Consider the following 24241-nt stretch of genomic DNA (forward strand, 5'->3'; position numbering starts at 1 on the left):
CCTGGGACCCCTGTGAACACGGGCACAGCCAACAGACCCAGCTTGCTCTACAAAGCATCCATCTGACTTCTGTCTTGTTTAAAGCAGCACAGCAACCTCCCTTTAATGTGCTCTTTCCTACACTTTAAGAAGGCAATTATCAATTCTTCTTTCCCATATAGTTCTAGTTTACCACAGCTCAGGCAAAACAGGCCTCATATATTTGGTTTTAAATTGTACTAATCTGACATTCCAGTTCAGTTTCTGTGTACCTTGGAAGTGTACAAGATTATAAATGGGGATTAGTTTGGTTTTGAAGAGATAGTAGAGCAGGGAAAAGTAGACAGATGTTATTTGACCCCTAAGCTATGAATAAAATTGAAATAAAGAAACATAAATACAGAAACGGAAACACAATATATAAAATAATAATTAATGATATATGGTAATATTCACACATTATAAATAAAAAATACAATACAAATATTTTAAAGGTAAAGGGACAGATATGCATAATAAATGAAAGCATGGCTTATTTATTTGTTCAGTACTTCTTTCCATGTCTGGAACAGAAAGCACCCAAGACATGGAAGCTTAAGACAAATATAAAGGAGAAGACTCTATTTTCTTTCCCTTGTAGATCTATTGAGACATCAAATCTCACTGCAAAACGAGATTAACTCCAGCAAGTTTAGCAGAATCCAGCACTGCCCACCTGAGGAATTAGGGTAACATAAAGTAACCACTGGGGCAGAGAGCCCTGACAGCCTTGCCCCAGGCACAGGGGCTTTGGGTGCTGCCAGGTCCATCTCCAAGCTGGTCTTGAAAGCACAGTTTGTTTGCTCAGGTAAATTAAGATTCATTAATTTTCATTTGATTATGCACCTGCATACTTTCTTCTTTTTGGGTAGTTAAAAAAATGTGCCATTTGAACACAAGTTCTGGATATAACAAAATAAGTGAAAACCTGAAATCACTATTTTTTTGATCATTGCTGTTCCTATGCAAGCTTCCGCTGACAGCAAAGGTTTTTCTGAAACTTGACCATGAGACAAATTTCTAGTTTTCCATGTGAGTTCCTTCACAAAATATGAAAACACATGATGCAATTTTAACACAGCCAATACTGTTCTTAATTTATTCCTTAAACTAGGAATAAACAGGTGTCTCCCTCACCTTGAGTGTTACCACACGAATTCTTTTGAAATTTATGAAACTATCTGAATAGCAAGGTACTGCAACTTCACACACACCAGTGAATGCAACTGCAATTTACATGCAAGACTGGGCAGCAGTGCTGCTGCTCATGGATTTTTCAGTAAATCTTATGCACTATGCTGGTTAAATCTACATCTGCAAAAAGGGGGAAAAATCACATTCTACTTACTGTAATTTTGATTGCTTAGCAAAAGTCTTTGTCTTGATGTCAAAGATAACATTACAATGTACTGAAGGTCCAGCACAGCTAAAATCATCTTGGTCAGACTTAGATCTAGTAAAGATCACCTTATTACCAGTAAACCTCATTAAATTGCAGTTGTTTATAGAGAGATCTGACTTCAGAAGGAGAAATGGCTCAAAGCTTTATAGAAAAAAATCCCTTCCTCTCCTAATAGAAGCATAGCCTACAAATATCTTAATTGAGGTACAGACATTTTGAAATATTTGCTAACAACTGCCCTCAAGAGTGACATCAAGACAAACATTCTGTTTGAACCTAATGAGCACAAAAGTCATCTTGAGATGTGCTGATTTAATATGTCTGTCAATAGCCCCTGCTGCCAAGAATGCAAATATTTCAACAGTCTCTGAATATTTTCACCTACCTTGCTGCAATTCTTCCAAGTTCCAGCAAACAAAGGCACACTTCTCTTGGCTGCTTGTGGAGAACTAGAAAAGCAAAATGAACATGGAAGACATTGATAAATAAAAGCTATTTTAAAGATCTTAGTGATGGAATGGAACCTAATCATCAACATCTGTTACTCTTGACTCTGATAAATGTTTGTTTTCTTTGGCTTGCAGTAGAGTTTTATTGGAATAAAAAGGATGGGATTCATGAGTGGCTCTCAGAGTTCAGAAGCTCCATTTCATTATCTAAATCACTGAATAATTATTTGGGGTAAATGGTAATCTGCAAGCAGTTCATTACTATTTAAAAATAATCAAGACATCTGGCATATTGAAAACACTTTATTTAGTAGAAAGTCAAAAATAATAAAATTAGATACTTTTCTTTTGACAAACGAAGAGAATTCATATCCTTTAGTTCACTATTTTTCTTAGCCAATTTAATTTTAAAAAATAACAAAGTTGCATTAACAAAGACATACCTCACTATAAATTTGGTCCTGAATTTTTTTTCACATCTACTCTTAGAGTAAATATGAAACTAGAATGCTTTAGGAATCAGTTCTTCACAGTATAAAAATCCCAAACAGACAAAAAAAAGTTTCTTCTTTATGCATACATACATATCATGTAACTCTGCATGCTGGATTCCACACAGAATAGTTTTTTATGACTCAGAAGTAGCTATGACACAGCATGATCTTCAAACAACAGACACTGAAATTGCAACAATTAAGTCTCACTTCACTCTCTGCTCTTATCCTTTCTTTTTCTCTCTACACTTTCTTAAGTGGTATCTTCATACTTTGCTGCATTTCTATAGATGATAACAGCCAAAATGGCTTCAGGCCTCCTTTCCATTGCAACCAAATTGATCTAAAATAAACCTGCCGTATACATACATACATACACACACATATATATATATATATAAACACTAGTCACTCGGTGTGGTTTCACCTGCCCAAAGGAATCTCTTAGCAAGAACCTCAGTCACCCTTGCCTTCAGGGGCAAGTTATAACTTGCATATATAACTTACTACATAAATTATGAAATACCACCATAAACCAATACATTTCTTCTCCCTCCACGATTCAGAATAGATAATGCTCTGTAAAGCATTTTGCAAAGCATTTAAGCAAAATCCAAAATCAATAAACCAAGAAAGGTCTGTGGCTGCTTGTATGATCAACATCCCAAAACTTCAAGAAGAAAGGAAAAACAGAAGATAAAACAGTAATTATGAGTACATTGTAATCTACTCTTCAGAAATACCTACTAGAGTAAAGCACTTATGTTGTTGTGAGTAAAAAATCAGGTTTCAAAAATTTCCACAATATTAAAAAAAAACTGTACAATTTCAGATTGAATTGAGACCAAAAAGTAATTGTGTGACTCTTTGTATAAATCAGAAAAAACCTGAACAGCATCAAAATAAATTTGTTTTTAATGAGTTAAGGTCAAGACAACAGCTATATAAACTTTTGGTAATCTACAGACTCACCTAACTATCATACCTGAAAAAGATTTTTTTTTTCAATTTTTTTTTATTCTTCCTTCCCACAGCATAGTAATTACATTAAATATTTACTAGAATCAGTATTTTTAAAGTGATACATTCATGACCCTTGGAAGTATCTTCTGCTATTTTGGTTTTAAACTGGTTGTGACAGCCCCAAAATAAAGCTTGATTTTAAAAAATAAGGCATACCCCAAAATATAAATAGAATAAACTGGGTTTGGAATAGTCAAACCAAGTAAATTGCAATATGTATGTACATCTGAATGACTTTGGAATGGAAGAAAAAGAGAGGTTCAACCACCACTATTTGCAAAAAGATCCATAAATATAGCTAGAAGAAAATTTGATTTAAAAAGTTAAAAAATTATGGACCCAAACAAAATTCACAGACCTTTAGCAAGTCTGAATCAACATAATCTAGACACATTTCATGCATTTCACACTGAACAAAGTGGCACAGTGACATCATTGTTAGAGGATGAAGACGTGTGCAGGCAATAACCAACCACAAAAACAAACATCAGGGCATCTCATAAGACAGTGCTTCTAAGGAGAAAATAACACATTCCTGAGGACTATACAGCATACGTATTTGGGGACTTCAGAGATCAATAAATGTCATTTTTTGCAGATCCCCTGCATAAAATGAATGGAAATATTCATCTTTCTAGAGAATCTCACTGATGGCATTTGCTTGACAAGAATGCAATGGGAAGATCGAGAAATAGTGCAAACAATCTGGCTTATTTTAGGTGTCCTGCCTTTTTGCTTTTCATCTCATCTCTTTAAATGCTTCTTATTTGCTGTCCTCATTGCCTGCATCTTTACATGCTACCTCCAGCCACTCTTTGCTAACAATAATTCCTTTTCAGTTTTTATCCTTGCTTCTCCCTGGCAATAACACTTCTTCACACTGCTCCCATCCTGTTGCTGTCCCATTTTCCTTTTACAGGTATTCCCCTTTTGTTCACTCAACCTTTGTGTTTCCCCAGACGTCCTTACCTTCTTGGGTTTCTGTTGCTGAAATGGCTCCCAAGGTATTAAAAAGTCTTTTTTTTTCCCAGCCCCATGACCAAAGAAGTCAGGATTCCTCAGCTCTGCTTTTCAAGGCTGTTTATTTTCTCTCATCCATTCCATTCCTTCTCTGACCTGCTGAGGTCTGTCCAGCAGGTTGGGTTGTGGCACAGTCCCTGCCCTTGGGGTGGTGTTGGCTTTTTATACTAAGAACTACCTGTGATTTATTTACAATAATCTTCCAATATCCATCACCCATGTTAGACAGTCTGCTTTACTCTAAACCAACCCAGAAGTGTCACCATCACAGCAGAAGATGGAGGACAAGAAGAAGGACAGAACATGCCCAGATTCCTCCATCTTGCCTCATTCTAAAAACCCCAAAATTCTACTTTTTCACCCTGTGACAAATTCACTGTCATTCTGCTCAAACCCTTGTGGCCTGTAACTCCTCACACAAGGTTGGGAATTGTTTCCATGGGCTAAAACCAAAGGCACAGGTGTTTGTGACTCTGTGCCAAGGTCTCTGAGCCCCTGCCAGGGTCTGGAATCACCCAGGGCACCCAGAGCAATGTGCTGGGCTCTGACAGAGCCTGGGTGCCACCAGGAGAGGCAGAGGAGGAGCAGCCTCTGCTTCCAGCATTATCAGAACCTGTGGCTGTGAGGAGACAGAACACACAAAGCACATGGAGTCCATGTCTTTACTGAGCAGGTTTAAATTCAACGTTTGCAATAACATTCAGGGGTTTTGTTTTGTTTGTGGTTTTGTGTTTGTTTTAAATTAGTAGAATATCCAATCACAGAAATAAATACGGAATATCCAATACAGGAATAAACTTCTCACAGCTTCCTGCCAAGTTTCAAATCTTGGCTCCTAACACTTTTAAAAACCATTTTTAATGAAGTCAGTCTTTCTTCTAACATAAAATTTCTTTTGTTTTAGAGATTAAGATATCAGGCATAGCTGAATCACAAAAAGTAATTACAATTTCTGTTTCTAATGCATTCCTTATCCCACTAGAAGCAAAGAGTTTTACCAAGTGCCTTAGTATTTATTATCACAGGCTTCCAATTGCCATCAGAACTCACACTAGTTTAGGGAAAGTTTTAAAGTTTTCCAAAAGGATGGTCCTGTGGTCCTTCTTCCTATTGTCTCTCACATTTTCCTTTAATTTTTACTCTGATCCTACAGAAGGCTTTTTGTTCTTAAAAAACCCTGCAATATTGTTTTGTCAACACTCCTAAATTATAACAAACTAACCCTTGCTTCTGCATCAGAGTTATGCTCTGCCACACTTGTGCTTCCCCTGCACTCCCTGCCCCTTCCAGCTCAATCACTCATGGAAATCTCAAAACAATTCAGGTGTCAAACACACTAGAGCTAAGGACAGTAAAGAATTAATGTAGAAGGGATATACAGATCATCTGAACACTAATGATTTACTGAAATTCCTTAGTTTAACATGCAAATCCAGTGGTAACAACAAAGAGTCTAGGATGCTCCTATAGTCCTCAAAATGAGACAAATTCAGTAATATTATGAGTAGTTTAGTAAAGAGTTGTGAAAGATGGGACAAAATCTTATTCTGATGCAACTTCAAGTAAATTTTAACATAGTGTTACAATATGTAGATGTTTCAGTATAAAAGAACAGAAAAAACTTCCATCTTGAAATCAGATAAATTACATTAAAAATTTAAAAAATAATCTTCCTCATGTATAAAATAATTTTAAGCTAGCAATATTTGAGTATTTTTAAAAATAATCTTTAAAGCATCAATGTTAGAAGAGAGATCAGAGGCGTTTGTGCTTCAGTTTACTATTTCCACTAAAATACTAAATGCATTTATTAAGGAAACCTGTCCATGAAACTCAAACCAATCAGTTGCATCAAAAGAAGTCCATGTCACACCCTGTGTGTACCTATGCATAGAATATACAAGCACAAAACATTAACATCAACAGCATCCACCACCTCCCAAAACAGATGACACATCAGCATGCTGGCACACGCAGTGGCAAACCCTTTTCTTGCTGGGTATTCTTTATCAGGGAAGAGATGCAGAATATTCACTGGTTCCAAATCCTACAATCATCCAACAACACTCCATTACCACAAAGAGTTCAGAACTTAAAGCAATCACAGAAAACCTTACCATTCTTATTTGTCCAAGAGGAGTTTTCTTTGAGTATTATACTCTTCAGGCATGAGCAAAATTACAAATATCTCCACCTAGTATGCTTCCATAGAGAAAAATTACCAGAGCTGTGGGGATCTGCTGCCCTAAAGTCCTACAGGGGAATTTACAAAGTATATTTATGGGAACTAAAGTATATTTAGAGGAATTAAAGGCAGTATTAATATCCTTACACTGCATGAGAGAGTCAGCACATCATGTTCAGAGTCCCACATAGCCTGATACATCTAAGAAGACCATTCAATGACACTGTACCTCAAGATTTGCACAGATGATCAAAATTTGGATTTTGGACCATAATTTCTGGTATCAACAAAGCTAATTCCTTCTCCTTTAAATACACTAACTTTAAAAGTAAAAAATATGACAAGCATGCTAAATTTGGCAATGAGTGCAGGGAGCACACATGGTGTCCCTCTATTTTGTAGCATTCCAGATTATCCCTATGTACAGTGTTGCTATTTTTAGCAATTTTTAAAAATTTATTTATTTTTATTATCCCTACCTACTGTGTCGCTATTTTTAGCATTTTTTAAAATTTATTTATTTTTATTATCCCTACATACAGTGTCACTATTTTTAGCATTTTTTAAAATTTATTTTTTTTTATTATCCCTACGTACCGTGTTACTATTTTTAGCATTTTTTAAAATTTATTTTTATTATCCCTATGTATTGTGTTGCTATAATTTTCACAGATGCTCATGTGTGAGCTGCAGCTCATACATCAGCTACCCCAGCTGCCTTTTTTTTTTGCAAAGGCATTAACTTGGAGACTTTCCTGCCATGTCTCTGCACTTAGGGATAAATTGCTACCAGTCAGCTCTGGCTGTGTTACAAATCTTAACAGGAAACTGTTTCCAATTTGTTTGCATTTTAACCTGTGTTAAAGCAAGATAACATCCAGCAAGACAAACTACATCATATTATAGATTGCTAACAAATTAGCAGTACAAGTCTTCAAACTTTTGAGCTGTCTACTGTTCTCTACAATGATATTTAAAGGAACTAGTGATTGGACAGCATAACCATATCCACTAGCATATCAAGCACCTCTGCTTTTCATTCCATTTACTTTTCCTTCTATTTATTTTGAAGACTTTAATCTTGTTTCCTTGTTTAGTTCAGAGACTTCTTCAGAATTTATAACAGTGAGATACAGAATTTTTAAGTAATGAGAAATAATAGCAATTAACACTTTGTAAGTTCGTTTTGCTGATCTCTAACACACTTGGTACTTTATTTTTTTTAAGTCAGTGCCATAAATCCATCATTCAAGTATTTCAGTGCACTAGATCTTCAAAATCACTCTTGTAATTCTAGAATACATATTTGCCAGAAAAAAAACCTCAGGAATGTTTTGCGTGATACAGTAGCATGATGAAAATATTACTATGTGCCTTTAATTAAATAACACAGTATTTGCATACCATAAAGCACACAGAATAAGAGTAAAAAAATGAGGATAAAAATCCACTCAATTGAGAACATTGATACAATAAGGTTCTCCAATAGAGACAGAAAAAAGCTGGATTATCACTATCAATTTACACACCAGTTTACTGAGCTTATTAGGTATGGGAGAAATAGAAAAAAATAGAAAACCAGTTACCTCTGTAACCATAATTTCACCACAATTAATAGTAAAATAATGCAGAATTCAATGAGGCAGTGCAAAGACAGATGTCATTCACTCACATTTCTCACTACTTTGAAAAGAACCTTTGATGTTACTTACCTCTGCTGAATTTTTGCTTCCTATGCATTGGTGAAGTGATTTGTGGGAGAGAGAGGAACATAAAATCTTTAGATTGGCAACTGTTAAGATTTATCATTATTTCTAATGCATTAGGAAAATCTCAAAAAAGCAAAACTTTGAGTTAAGGATTAACTGAAGGAGAATAACAGCTACTGGTTTTATCTTTTTTTTTTTTTTTAAAGGCATGATTACCACCTCCTTCTCAAGTTCAGAAAAATGGGTCAAAAATGTTATCAAGGCCTAATCCTATTTCAAGCAACATAAATCTTTTCTAGTAGTACATAATTCAATAAGGGAATAAACCTCAGAACCTAGTTTTTAATCAGTGAAGAAAATCAGTCAATAATCAAGCAAAATAGAGCAGGTTTGTACATTCACTTGCATTTTACTTCTGTTTTCTGAGAGAGGATCCTCTGGAACACACCTGGAAAACACCTTTGCAGCTGGATTGGCTCTCTGTTTTACTGTGGCAGGCAAGACACTGTGTATGTGTAAAAATTAATTATCAGGAAATATTTGCATTCCAGCTATGACATCTCTGAACAAGATCTTGCTTCTTAAAAACGCACAACAGATTTGTGGAACAATGGCAAATGGCTGTGCTTGCCATAGCAACACAAACTTCAAATACCTTTAAGTATTCATTAACCAGAGGCTCCTCTGCCTGCCTCAGGCATTGGAGGTGCTTACAAGCTTCTTGGTCCTAGGTAAATGTCCAACTTCTTCACCATTTCAATTCATTGAAACTACAGTTACTGCTCATCTCCCACAAGATTTACCATATCAAATAAGAATTTCATCTTAATGATTTAATTAACAAAACAGAGTCAATACATATATTCAACTTACTATTTGTCACCTTTGAGATACTAACCTGTCCTCTGCCAAGCATTTTCTTGGCATATAAAATAATGTAATTAAAAGAACTTCCCAGGATAAAAGAAATGAGAAATGAAAAACTCTCAGAAATATCTGTGCTAGACTACAGAAAGGGAACAAGGCTGTGAAAGAATGGGATCAGATCAGTCACAACACATGTGAGGGCTTCAACAGGCAAAGGCTTTTTGAGCAACAGAACAAAGAAGCCTCAGCACAGTGTGGTCATTTGTCTTCCAGAGAAATTGATCTGTCACCATGACTGTTTCACACTTTTATCTGATTTCAGATAACAAACACTGGACTCTCTTCATTTCATGAGATTTGGCTGAAAAACTGTAAAGTCAAGATTCATAAGATTTCCTCTGAAGAAGGAAGAGTTAAACCAATGAAGACTATGTAGTATTAGAGCAGTGATTTCCTGAGCAGTACAATCCTTTTCATGAAGCAGCAGTATTGGATAATTTTTGTCCAGAACTGCAGAAGGGAGCCCGCTGGGAAAAATGGTCAGCATGGGAAACAGAAAAGTTTTGTATCTTCTCACCTCCTGTGCAATTCATTAAATCTCCACAACCAGCCAAAGGTCTGCAGACAGAACTGAGCATGCACTTGTATCCTGCTCTCCCAAAACAGAAAAGCACCATCTTATACACTGAACTAAGGAACAGCATTCCATGCTCACAAAACTATGTGTGGGGTGAAAAATCATTTGTGTGCACGAAAACATAGCAAGAGTTTCCTCTCATTTAAGTTCCTCTTAAAATTGACTTAAATGAGTAGCATGTGATGTGTACTTCATTTGTTCATTCTACAGACACGCAGCAGAATTAACACATTCAAACAAAGGTCAGATTTAGAGTCAGGACCTATTAAAAGCCTTCCTGTCTTTCACGGCTAAACACAAAGGAAAAATTATTTTACATTACCAACTACTACATAAAGAATAAAGAAATACATACCCAAACCTTCTGACTCAAACAGGCAGGTATCATCCACGCCTACATCTCTGCACCAGGATAAGAAATTTGCTGTGTTGTCCCGTGCAAAGAAAGACCCTGAAGGAGCATTGGCTTTGCATGGAATTTTCCGAACTGGTAAGGTCTGAAAAACAGGAATTCTTTATTTAGCTAAATGATACATGCTATCATAACATTTAAGTATTATGGAATCACTATGCAAATTTTACATAGATGGGTAACTCCCACCAACTAATTTCCTTGGCCATTAAAGAATTCCAAGCAGAGAGGCATGAGAAGTGAATTTAACAGCATGAAGTTCTCAACCAAAAAGTCTTTCCAAAAGTCTACACAATGAAGTTGAACCAACATTAGCTACTTAGGAATATTAGTAACTATAGGCTTTGGATTTAGTGTCTGGTCCAGTTCAATGAATTAAAAAAAAATATATATATATACATATTATAAAGACAGATTTTAAACTAGGAGCTGAACTTTCTCACAGTTAAGGGTGAATTACTTTCAGTTCTATGTTAGGAGGTAATCATAGTGTGAAGGAATGGGTCTTGAGGCCCAAAGACTACAAACACTTCAGAAAGGTCACTGTCTCCTGTTTAACATCACCCAGCAGTGCCCAGGGCACAACCCAGGGCTGTAAATCCAGCAGGTACAAAGTCAAGGTCTGCAGAGACAGGCCCTCACTGCACCAGAGCAGTTCCAGTCACATGATTTCAGTATCAGAAAGGATGCTGCTGATACAGCATCAATATCTGCACCAAACAGATTTACTGACCCAGCCATGAAACCAGGCTGGGTTTTACTGACCCAGCCCTGAAACCAGGCTGGGTTCCACTGACCCAGCCATGAAACCAGGCTGGGTTCCACTGACCCAGCCATGAAACCAGGCTGGGTTCCACTGACCCAGCCATGAAACCAGGCTGGGTTCCACTGACCCAGCCCTGAAACCAGGCTGGGTTCCACTGACCCAGCCATGAAACCAGGCTGGGTTTTACTGACCCAGCCATTAAACCAGGCTGGGATCCACTGACCCAGCCCTGAAACCAGGCTGGGTTCCATTGACCCAGCCCTGAAACCAGGCTGGGTTCCATTGACCCAGCCCTGAAACCAGGCTGGGTTTTACTGATGATCCAGCCATGAAACCAGGCTGGGTTTTACTGACCCAGCCATGAAACCAGGCTGGGTTCCACTGATAACCCACCCTGAAAGCCAGCAGGCAGGCAGGCTGGACATGGTCTGCTCACAACACAGCTCTGGCAAGAAGAGGGGCTGAGCCAAAAGGGAGGTTCTGGGCCATGGGCACAGAGGGCAGGTCAGGTTCTCAGGGAGGCTGGTCACAGTTATAAAGATATTTTGATTCCCTCAAGTCTTGACAATTAATGTCTGGTTTATAGTGCTTCAGTGGAATCAGAAACACTCAGTACTTCATAATTAACTCCATCTTGTCAGTAGGTGCAAAGAGGTGACATTTCACAGCCCTCCATCAATCCAGTTACATAAAACATCCACTGCACATACATCATACCTGATCACATTCTCACTGAATCAAATTATCAGCAGCTCTAAATTGGTTTAACAACAAGAAAATCAAACAGAATGAAATTCTTTTCCCATATAATCTCTGCTTGGACCAGATTATCTGAAGTGATAAATGGATATTGAATCAACTGAGTTAACAGGCAACATAAGGGGACCAAATAAATGATATCTGACACTACTCTTTGTAATTTTTGATTTTTTACATCAAAATAAAAGCACAAATTCTGGATGATCTATTATGGATCAGCACTGTGACAGGTACAAGATGCCAAGAAGCCAGCTCCAGTATTCCTGGCACTTGCAGAGCTGTGCATGGGAGCTTCAGAGAGAATGGAAAGGAGATAAGGATAGTTACTTTATCTGTAAGAGCAGACCTGCAGTGTCAAATCATGTCACCTCTCAGCTCCCTCCTCAGTTCTCATCTCTGGATTTTTCCACAGTGCCCCATGTTCTCAGGCTTGCCTTTAAAGAAAACTAGTGAGTCTTCACCTAGAAAAAAACTTCTGTTTCTAAAGCCAGGAACAGCTCAGAAGAGCTAGTGACATACTGGGTTTGTTTGCTTCCACACAGCTCTAAACAGTTCTGTACCTTCATCTGCATTGTGCTGAGACAACCATCATAAACAGCCTATATTCTTTGAAACCCTGCTAAAGATACTGAACACTGCTCTGGAAGTCTGTAATAAACCACTTAAATTACCTTAGAACTACTGAACAACAAAAAAACCAAAACAACAACAAAAAAACCCCCAAACTAAACAACACAACAAAGAAATTCTTGTGTGTGTGTGTGTGACTGGTGGCTGCCATCTGGCATCCAGTGGGGATTCGGGCTCAGTGTGGGCACAGCCCATCTGCTCTCCTTGGCCCTGAGCCTGCAGCATGGTCCTGGAGAGCAGGAGCTGCTGTGGCACAGAGCCCTCAGCAGGAGCAGAGCACGCAGGAGAGGGGAGACAGCCAGGAGTGAGGAGATAGCCAGGAGTGAGGAGAAAGGCAGGAGAAAGGCAGGAGAAAGTCAGGAGAAAGGCAGGAGAAAGGCAGGAGAAAGGCACGAGAAAGGCACGAGAAAGGCACGAGAAAGGCACGAGAAAGGCACGAGAAAGGCACGAGAAGGAGTGAGGAGACAGCCAGGAGTAAGGAGATAGCCAGGAGAAAGCCAGGAGAAGGAGTGAGGAGACAACCAGGAGTGAGGAGATAGCCAGGAGAAAGGCAGGAGAAAGGCAGGAGAAAGGCAGGAGAAAGGCAGGAGAAAGGCAGGAGAAGGAGTGAGGAGACAGCCAGGAGTAAGGAGATAGCCAGGAGAAAGCCAGGAGAAGGAGAGGGGAGACAACCAGGAGAGAGGAGATAGCCAGGAGAAAGCCAGGAGAAGGAGAGGGGAGAAACAACCAGGAGAAGGAGCAAGGAGAAAGCCAGGAGTGAGGAGAAAGCCAGGAGAAGGAGTGAGGAGATAGCCAGGAGAAAGCCAGGAGAAGGAGTGAGGAGAAAGCCAGGAGAGCCTGCAGTGCCTCCCTCCCCAGAGCCATTGGGAAGGCATTAAATTCCTGGCAGGAATGCAGAAACCCCCTAGAGACCCTCGGGTCACTGCTGCTCCCCAGTACTCACAACACACTGATAATCTGGTTCTAAATGTTTTGTATCTTTTGATTGATGTATATAGCAGTGGCTGAACGCAGAATTTCTCTCAAGAAGAGCAATTCAGAACAGATGGTTTGTGTGTCAGTAATCACCTGAAATTTCATACACGTAAATTACAATTCTATTCCTTGACAACTAAGACTTTTAAACACATCATTTAACCTAGTTTCACTATGAAGCTTAGACATTCATGGAACTCACAGCATTCCTTCACAGTGTCTTTCAAAAGCACATTTCTGGTAGTAAGAGCTACTTACAGCAAATAGTAGGAGTCTAGGTACAGAACATCACACTTAACTGAGCAAATTTGAGATATTCTTAATTTCATAGTGACAGAAAAAATGTTTGATTAACAGATGTCCTGAACAGCTCAGGAGTGACAGCCAACCACATATAAAAACAAGATATTGTTATGAACAACAGCTACATAAAAGCCCACAAAAGCTTTGAGTCATTTTCTGGAGCAAACACTACACAGCAAATATCCCTGGCATGGCATGATTTCACTAAAATATATAAGAGTTTCATCCCATTTCCCAGAGTATTAGGGTCTTGCTGAAGAGAACAGCAAAAAACCCCACCCACTTTTCTACTCAGTAATAGCCCTACCAGGTTTATCACACAAATTAAAGGGAAATACTCATATTTTCTAATCACCTACTAAATTTTCCTACCACCTCTTAAACAGAAGTCTACTTTTTTAATATTTCCAAAACTGTCACTGCACTGCTCAAACTATAACACATGAAAGCTTTTATTCAAGAAAGGTTTCGTGCACAAATATTTTTCACTGAGTTGTATAAATGGCCTGACTATTTCAAAAGTGCTTTCTAACAGATCATTCTGAAATAATTAGGTTTCCACATGGCAAAACTGACTTTTGTTGACATAGTATAGTATGACCACAGTCGCTTTGAAGCAGCAGTGGCTGCAATTACTCCTATCAAGTATCAGGAAAACAATTCCCCAGTCACACTCCTTTTACAATCTTGTCTTGTTGACGTGCACGCATGTGGTTTAATACAGGATGTGAAAGTGCGAGTGAAACAGATGATGCAATCCTGGAAAAATGCTGTCAGGTTCACTTCTAATCCAACAGGGACTCTCTTACATGGATGCTCTGAAATCACATGGAAAAATGGATTTTTTGTACTGCTTTCTCAAAACGAGTTCACCAACACTTGCTAAAATCCCCATTTATTTATGGCTGACAGACTTGACCCATATTTTGAAGATTGTTCATAATATTTCCCTCTTTGAAAAGATGATTTCAGGACATTTTGAACTATCACTTACGCTTGAAAAAAAGAAAATGATGAGCCATTTGTCTGCTATGAAAGGGTTGCAGTTACTAAGTACTCACAGGAAAAATTTGCTTTTATCTCCTGGTGACCTACATTAACCAAAATGGGGGTTTGGGGGGAAATTAGGCTATGCAGCACCTAACTGCTGTGCTGTCTTGCTAGGCCATTTAGTGTTATGTGAGCATAAATTCCTACTGAACTGTGATTATATCAGCTAGGTAGAACATGCATCTATTTCAAAACTTTCTACCATTTGCCTTTTCACTTAGCTCTGTGGCCAATCCTTTTCCTCCTTCAATTCTTTCCTCATTTTGCTCAAGTGTTCTTAAACAACTGGACCAATGGTCAAAAGAATGTGCTAAATGCACATGTAAAACACAATATGGAAATGTATACATAGAATTTAAAATTAAGCATTTCCCACTGGGGAAAAAAAAAAAAACCTAAGAAAAGAAATATAACCCCCTCAGCCCTCCTAAAGCTGCAAGAGATTTTACACCCCAGGGCAAATTTAGAATACGAAAACTCAACAAGGAAGTTCTGAAGGCTTAGGAGACAAAAAAAAAGCCAAACTTTTCCACAGACACAGAACTAAGAACAACTCCTAGACTGATGAAAAATAACACTGAACATACAACAAAGCAAGCACCCCTAAGCAATTCACTTAACAAGCAGCAAAACACTGTCCTTCAGTGAAACACAGTCTTTACATTGTCATATCACGTCATTTTAATGGAATAGGAAATTGGATTTCAACTTTACAGATCATGTGCTGATTATTACCCTATAGAATAACCACAGAGATCATCAAAAGCCAAAAATCACTCATGATCAACTTTCTAGAGTCTAAGAAAACATTTGTGAACACTTTGGAATCCCTAACATAATTACAATATGTCATAAAAAGTAATTAACATCATCAAGGCTTTATAGAAATATACAGACTACAACATTCAAATAACTGCAGGACTAAATTAATGCTTTAACCACGTTCTTAGGTGTCAAAGTAGAACACATTCTGTCACGTGGCATTGGCGTTAGCTTCTTAAGAGTGAGCATATATGGAAAATAAATTTAATTTAACAATATAATTTTCAAAGTTAAGCATTTTTTCATGTCTTTTTCTTCTAAACTCTCTGTCCAAGACATAGCTTATTCATCACACAGCAGAAGATTGGTTATTCAAAAAAGGTAGTGTTAATAGTAATGAAAAACTAGTTTCACAGAAACAATGCAGCCTCTACTACTAGCAGTGTGCCAGAAATCCAAGGAATACGAGGGAGTATTCAATCCACAGACAATGCAGTGTGATACCCAGAAGTAAATCACGTCAGGAAGCAGCAAGGCAGAAGCTTCATTCACCAGCCACAGCACTTTTCATTATTTGACTACTCAGTAATTTAAATGTAGCCTAAGGATATGGAGGCAAAATCCCAGTGTCTGTCAGAGCTGGAAGGTTCTCAGGGGCTGCTCAGCCAGGGGAACACACAGAGATCACAGCCAGGAGTCTGCACTGCAGAGCACAGCTCATGGAGCATCACAACACAGAGCCCAGGAGTCTGCACTGCACAGCTCATGGAGCATCACAACAGAGAAGCCAGGATTCCTGCACAGCACAGCTCATGGAGCATCACAAGAGAGCCCAGGAGTCTGCACTGCAGAGCTCATGGAGCATCAGAGCACAGAGATCACAGCCAGGAGTCTGCACTGCAGAGCACAGCTCATGGAGCATCACAAGAGAGCCCAGGAGTCTGCACTGCACAGCTCATGGAGCATCACAACACAGAGATCACAGCCAGGAGTCTGCACTGCCCAGCTCAGCTCATGGAGCATCACAGCACAGCCAGGAGTCTGCACTGCAGAGCTCAGCTCATGGAGCATCACAGCACAGAGCCCAGGAGTCTGCACTGCCCAGCACAGCTCATGGAGCATCACAGCACAGAGATCACAGCCAGGAGTCTGCCCAGCACAGCTCATGGAGCATCACAAGAGAGCCCAGGAGTCCTGCACAGCACAGCTCATGGAGCATCACAGCACAGAGATCACAGCCAGGAGTCTGCACTGCACAGCTCATGGAGCATCACAGCACAGAGCCCAGGAGTCTGCACTGCAGAGCTCATGGAGCATCACAAGAGAGACCAGGAGTCGGCACAGCACAGCTCATGGAGCATCACAGCACAGAGATCACAGCCAGGAGTCTGCACTGCCCAGCACAGCTCATGGAGCATCACAGCACAGAGATCACAGCCAGGAGTCTGCACTGCCCAGCACAGCTCATGGAGCATCACAGCACAGAGCCCAGGAGTCTGCACTGCAGAGCTCATGGAGCATCACAGCACAGAGATCACAGCCAGGAGTCTGCACTGCAGAGCTCAGCTCATGGAGCATCACAACAGAGCCCAGGAGTGTGCACTGCACAGCTCATGGAGCATCACAGCACAGAGCCCAGGAGTCTGCACTGCCCAGCACAGCTCATGGAGCATCACAGCACAGAGCCCAGGAGTCTGCACTGCACAGCTCATGGAGCATCACAACACAGAGATCACAGCCAGGAGTCTGCACTGCAGAGCACAGCTCATGGAGCATCACAGCACAGCCAGGAGTCTGCACTGCAGAGCTCATGGAGCATCACAGCACAGAGATCACAGCCAGGAGTCTGCACTGCACAGCTCATGGAGCATCACAGCACAGAGCCCAGGAGTCTGCACTGCAGAGCTCATGGAGCATCACAAGAGAGACCAGGAGTCGGCACAGCACAGCTCATGGAGCATCACAGCACAGAGATCACAGCCAGGAGTCTGCACTGCCCAGCACAGCTCATGGAGCATCACAGCACAGAGCCCAGGAGTGTGCACTGCACTGCACAGCCCATGGAGTATCACAACACAGAGCCCAGGAGTCTGCACTGCAGAGCACAGCTCATGGAGCATCACAGCACAGAGCCCAGGAGTCCTGCCCAGCACAGCTCATGGAGCATCACAGCACAGAGCCCAGGAGTCTGCACTGCAGAGCTCATGGAGCATCACAGCCCAGAGCCCAGAAGTCTGCACTGCAGAGCACAGCTCATGGAGCATCACAGCACAGAGCCCAGGAGCCTGCACTGCACAGCACAGCTCATGGAGCATCACAACAGAGAAACCAGGAGTCTGCACAGCACTGCACAGCTCATGGAGCATCACAGCACAGAGCCCAGGAGTCTGCACTGCACAGCTCAGCTCATGGAGCATCACAGCACAGAGCCCAGGAGTCCTGCATAGCTCATGGAGCTTCACAGCACAGAGCGCAGGAGTCTGCAGAGCACAGCTCATGGAGCATCACAGCACAGAGCCCAGGAGTCTGCACTGCAGAGCTCATGGAGCATCACAAGAGAGCCCAGGAGTCTGCACTGCAGAGCACAGCTCAGGGAGCATCACAGCACAGAGCCCAGGAGTCTGCAGAGCACAGCTCAGGGAGCATCACAACACAGAGCCCAGGACTCTGCAGAGCACAGCTCATGGAGCATCACAGCACAGAGATCACAGCCAGGAGTCTGCACTGCAGAGCACAACTCATGGAGCATCACAGCACAGAGCCCAGGAGCCTGCACTGCAGAGCACAGCTCATGGAGCATCACAGCACAGCCAGGAGTCTGCACTGCAGAGCTCATGGAGCATCACAGCACAGAGATCACAGCCAGGAGTCTGCACTGCAGAGCACAACTCATGGAGCATCACAACAGAGAAACCAGGAGTCTGCACTGCAGAGCTCATGGAGCATCACAACACAGAGCCCAGGAGTCTGCACTGCAGAGCTCAGCTCATGGAGCATCACAGCCAGGAGTCTGCACAGCACAGCTCATGGAGCATCACAAGAGAGCCCAGGAGTCTGGACTGCAGAGCACAGCTCATGGGGCATCACAGCACAGAGCCCAGGAGCCTGCAGAGCACAGCTCATGGAGCATCACAGCACAGAGCCCAGGAGCCTGCAGAGCACAGCTCATGGAGCATCACAGCACAGAGATCACAGCCAGGAGTCTGCACTGCACAGCTCATGGAGCATCACAGCACAGAGCTCACCTCAACAGGTGTCAGATGCTGCTCCTTCCCACTCCATCTCAGGGCGGGATTGGGTCACTATGGTCCAAAGACTTGGGGAGTGCAGCATCCACGTTCTCTGAAAAAATCCCTTCGCCCAGGAGTTTCTCCTGGGAAGCTGAGAGGCCTCAGAGAAAAGGAAAACAATTCCTATCTCATTTGCTTCTCCTGTGTCTTGCTCATGCAGACTGTGTTTGGAGATTTTTTCTTTGGATTCTGCTGTGAGCTGTGTTCAGTTGTCGGCCAACTCGGGCCAAGCTGTGTTGGGACTCTGGAGAGAGAGTCATGAGTTTTTATTGTTATCTTTTTAACGTTCTGTCTGTATCCCTTCTGTTTTCTTTAGTATAGTATAGTATTCTTTAATATAACATAATATAAAATAATAAATTAGCCTTCTGAAGACACAGAGTCAGACCCATCATTCCTCCCTGCCATGGGGCAACCCACAAATACAATAGGGGGGGTCAATAAATTGTCTTTTAAAACTTCTAGACATCTACATCTGGAACACATCCATGCCTACTGACAAGTTCTCTTTTATCAACACTCTTCCAAAAGCTTGAAGAAGTAATTTGCAAAAACTCCAGGCATGTATGAACCAAAAATTAAAAGCCATTATTGCTACTCTCTGAAAATGCTAGAGGGCCAAATGCAAAAATCAATAGTGGTTTGTTTTTTTCTAATGCTATAGTAGCATTAAATAGAATGACTAAAATTAGATAGCATTGAAGAGACTTGAATTAATTATTTTTAAGTGTATTATGATTTTATGAACAGAGACAATAAGAGAGAGACACTAGGGTAAGCCATGGCAAAGACCTTCCCACAGTATCCATGCAAACAGGGGTTCAGTAGTTCATTCACATTCATTAAGTGGTCTGTGGTTTTTCCTCAGATCTCTGGGTTTCAGAATTAACATTTAGCTGGGGATTTTTCAAATTGGCATTTCATAATGGGCTTCTTCAATAACATTTGATTAGAACACAATGTGGCAATTCTCACAGCTGCTCCTTCAGAGGGCAATTACACCCTACCCTTGGCAGATGATCCTGAGCTTTTCCCATCACAACCTCAGAGCTGAATTAGCAAAGAGTTAGTTGAAGAAGACAAAAAGAATCCTAGTTTCTGAATTTCCCTCATTTTTATTAGAATTAAATGAAAAAAAATTTCGAGGATTGCAATTAACAGAAGAATTGCATTTCTTTGTGGCATTGTCACACAACATGACTTGTGAAGGAACATGCCAATAAGCACCAATTATTCCATGAGATGTGAAAGTATTTCCATGATATACAAATGGTGAAATCTGTAAATCATATGGATTTTCATGGGACATATTTTTTAAAGCATCTTATGTATTACCAAATTATGTTTTATCAAATACCACATTCCTAAAGGGGACATGATTCTCTCAAAATAAAGCATAAAAACCACTAAATTTTGGCAGAAGCAACTCATTTTAGTAAGAGCAATTTCAAAATCACTTTACCCCTTAATTATTCCAAAAGAACCCAAGCTAAGAAAAATGCTTAAAAAAATTCTTACTAAATGCTTGAAGTTCATCAAAACACATTACAGGTTCTAAAATTTCTTACTGAAAAAGGTTTGCATAATTTCACTGACAGCGTGGTCGAATAACATCGTACTCTGATCCATGGAATTATAGAGAACAGCCTTTCACTGTCAGTCTAAATAACAAATGTAAGAAGCTATTCAAATTCCTTGATAATGGTGGATATACAGCTGTATTATCATTATGCCTCCTCTTCCTCTTCCACCTGGTGTTCTCCCAATGAGCAATCTCACATTTTGTGACATTCTGAAGTGCAACCAAGGTGAGGGTTTTCCAGCCCTTTTCTCTAAGATTAGCTCCAAATAGTGCATTACCTCCCATGAGACAAGTGTCAAGGAAGACTGAAATTTCTAGAGAGTCCAAAGAAACACAGAATTTTTTGAGATGCTTTATCTGTTCGCTTTCTGAATTTTCAGACGTTTAACAAAGATGAAATTTTGATGCAGATGCTGAAAACATTCAGGAAGAATTTAGCATGAACCTCACTGCCGGTAAATCTGATGCTCCAAAGCCTTGATGGTAATTTTTGAGAAAAAAATGCATCTGTGTCTTTACAATAAAGAATCTGAATTTCTGTAAGTTTTCCAATTAAAAACCACAAGGAAACTACCATAGCCCAGGGAATTCTAAACAGGTGTGGAACTTAAAAACTTCCATGATTTGAAAAACATGGTGGGGTGTTTATCTATACAACAAAATTTCTAAATCAGCCTCAAGTTATGAGCAAAGCTTTACTGCGTACTTGAAGCCTTTGGGGCTGATTTACATAAACAAACACAAATTTGAATATTTATTCAAATAAACAAATTAAACATAATTTTGGCAGCTATAAATTATGTCTATGCCTCAAAAGGAATTTGTTTTCTTCTTCTGCATTGCAGTCATTACTTATGTTCACTATTTGTATTGCTTCAGGAATTTCGGCTTATCTTGGTTCAGGAGTCACTACTGGTAATTGCATCAAATTCTGTAGTTCTTCCTTATTCATTATTCCCAGAGAACTGCTACCACTAACTTAGACCTAAGAACTGCACCATAAATTGAAGACAGTTGGTCTAAATTATGTTGTTTTCTCAAGTTATAAGGTAATTTCCATGCAAGTCTCTGTTACATTTCTGTTCCAGACTATTCCTAGTAGTCTAAATAAAAATCCGAATCTTTCTGCTACAATGATGTCTATAGTTTGCTTTAAATACTTTACAAAACAAGTAATAGGAACATAACATTTCATATTAGAGGCAAAATCCAGCAAATCTAAAAATGGATTTTTATAAATTTCTCAGAAAATATGCCATCCCTATCTTTGATACATGTATTGAAGTAATAGCAAAAATGTTACAAAAACATCCAGGTTTAACATAAAATTTATGAAGTGTTTAAGTATTAGCATTCCATACAAAGTCAATGTTAATTAAAAATCTCTGGAAAAAGACTTGATGTTCCCTTGTTAAATTATATTATTAGAAATCAAAATTTGTTCCTCATGACCTGATTTGCATTCTGAATCATTATGTTTTCCAAAGTTGGACTACCAAGTAGTTAAATACTTAAATCTGCCCTGCTTTTTCCCTGACAATTAGCTTGTGATGCAAATTCTTGTTATTTCTGCAATGTTCAACAGGAGCAGAGAGAGAGGTGTGCAGGAGAACCACTGAAAAGAGCAAACCAGGGAACAAACCAGTTTGTTCCCTTCAAACCAGGGAGCAAACCTTTCCTTCCCAAGGACAAATATCAATGAGAGGAGCAATCCAGACACACAAAGTCTTGGTGCTGCCTCAGGATTGTGCAGCTCTGCCTCCCACACAGTGCATGGCCTGAAGTGCATTTAAAACCTTCTAATGTAAATGTATTCACCTGGAACATGCCAAGCAAACACATAATATCCTGGAATTGCTCAGAAATCTGCTTTCACAGTCTGATGGGCAACACCACTCTCTTGTGCCATGCAATCCTCCTGCAAGCATAAACTTTAGTTGTGGGAGTATTTGCTGAGGCACAGAAGGTTTGTGCATGGGACCTACTGCAGAGAAATCCTACAATATCTGCAAGAAACACTTTTCAAGTTATTCAATTTAAACACTCCTTGATGTGGTGTTTGTGAGGGTCCCCAGGACGAGGTGAGAGATGAGAATTTTGACTCCGTGTTCTCAGAAGGCTGATTTATTATTTTATGATATTATATTAATGAATGCTACACTAAAACTATACTAAAGAAAGGATACATCAGAAGTCCAGAAAAGAATAATAAAAACTCATGACAGACTCAGAGTCTGACACAGCTGGACCATGATTGGTCATTAATTAAAAACAATTCACATGGAACCAATCAAACATTCACCTGTTGGTAAACAATGTCCAGCCACATTCCAAAGCAGCAAACACAGGAGCAGCAATCAGATAATTATTGTTTTCATTCCTCTCTGAGGCTTCTCAGCTTCCCAGGAGAAAAAATCCTGGCAAAGGGATTTTTCAGAAAATATCATGGTGACATTTGACAGCATTTTCCAATTTGTATGCAAACAAGGTCTCCCTTTTTTCTGTTTGGCTTCCACCAGCTTCATTCATGTCCCATAGTTTTTGTATAGAAACTGCCCATTTACCACACCATTCCTGATTTTGCCAGCTCCATCACATGCCCCTTTTTCCACATAAACATCCTAACCTATCCAATCACTCATAAAAAGCAACTCCATAATTTCCTTCATGCATAAAAAGTTATGCCTTTTTTGCCTGTCTCTGACTCTTAAGGAAAGAAGACTACTTCTTCATCACAATCCATTTAATCTCCTTTTCAGTCTCTTAAAGCTCTATCCCCAAAGTCACATTACCACTAATTTCCTATGTATTTTGAAACTGTCCCCAGTATCCACAAGTGTTTCCACATGACAAAAAAAGGAACTGTTGATGTCAACATGACAATCTTCCTTCCAGATCTGGAAAACACAATATTTTGGGAACTTTTTTGACGTCTGTTTTCCCAATTTACTCCACACTCAAAATAGCTGATGCTGGCCTAGGGGATTCCTGAAACCTGAAGGAAGGTCAATGCTCACTAATAAGAAAGGGAATGATACAGTTCAGTTAACAAACCAACTGCAAAACTGACATGGACTTGAAACTTATTGCACAAGCTATTAAACCAGAAGCAATAGGATTTAACCTCTGCTATTTTGTAGAGTACTGCAATATGAATTTAGGGAATTATGGCAAAAAGCTGATGAATCAGTGCATGTAATATTAGCTTTTAATGCCTTCTTAAATCTGTTGCTATTGTTGCTAAACTGGCCAGACAGCCCCAAAGAGCTTCACAATGAATTCATGATCAGCAGTACGTATCAATCAGAGCAAGATAGATCATCTTCCTTTAAGACAAAGTCAGATTTCTCACTGTGAATACTCATCCTATTGCCCAAGAGTGCTATACAGGGAATTAAAATCTGAAAGGATGAATAGCTCCCTAATAGTACACAATGATACAAATCTATTATTCTGCCATTTCTTTGAATTGTTACTAAGTATGAGATAACATACATTGAGAAAACAGCAGCGAGGTGGATTTTTTCCTTTTAAATGCATTGTCAGTTGTACCAGCCTGATAAATAAACACCAACAAATCTAAATAATGACCACATATGGGACTGCAAATGTCTAATTGCTTTCTAATGTAACTTAGAACACAAAAACCAGTACAAGTAACTCTTCCTTCTGCCTAGCTAGTCCCTAGGCTCAATCAAAAAGACTGCCCTATGTGTTTCTCACTTGAAAACTACCATGACACTTAGGTGAAGGCATGCCAGACCATATTATGAGGAGGAACTCCAAAGCCACCCAATACTTCTACTAAAGAAGACCTGATTATAATTTAGACTAGGAAATATGACAGACAATTTCTTCTACATCAACAATTATGAACTTGGAACCAAGAAAAACAACTTACACAGGTG

At 39.8% G+C, this 24241-nt stretch overlaps 1 protein-coding gene across 5 annotated transcripts in view; it reads right to left on the minus strand.

Moving 5' to 3' along the window:
• GAS2 (growth arrest specific 2) overlaps window positions 1–24241 on the minus strand; it is a 74322-nt gene that overhangs the window by 31056 nt on the left and 19025 nt on the right. For all 5 annotated transcript variants that reach the window (XM_064714221.1, XM_064714223.1, XM_064714219.1 and 2 more), the window contains exons 4-5: window positions 10160–10301; window positions 1806–1869 (exon numbers count right to left, since the gene is read on the minus strand). In XM_064714221.1, coding sequence (XP_064570291.1) covers window positions 1806–1869; window positions 10160–10301 — 206 coding nt within the window. The remainder of the gene's footprint in view (window positions 1–1805; window positions 1870–10159; window positions 10302–24241) is intronic.

The sequence above is a fragment of the Zonotrichia leucophrys genome, chromosome 5 (assembly GCF_028769735.1).
Source record: "Zonotrichia leucophrys gambelii isolate GWCS_2022_RI chromosome 5, RI_Zleu_2.0, whole genome shotgun sequence".
NCBI classification, from domain to species: Eukaryota; Metazoa; Chordata; class Aves; order Passeriformes; family Passerellidae; genus Zonotrichia; species Zonotrichia leucophrys.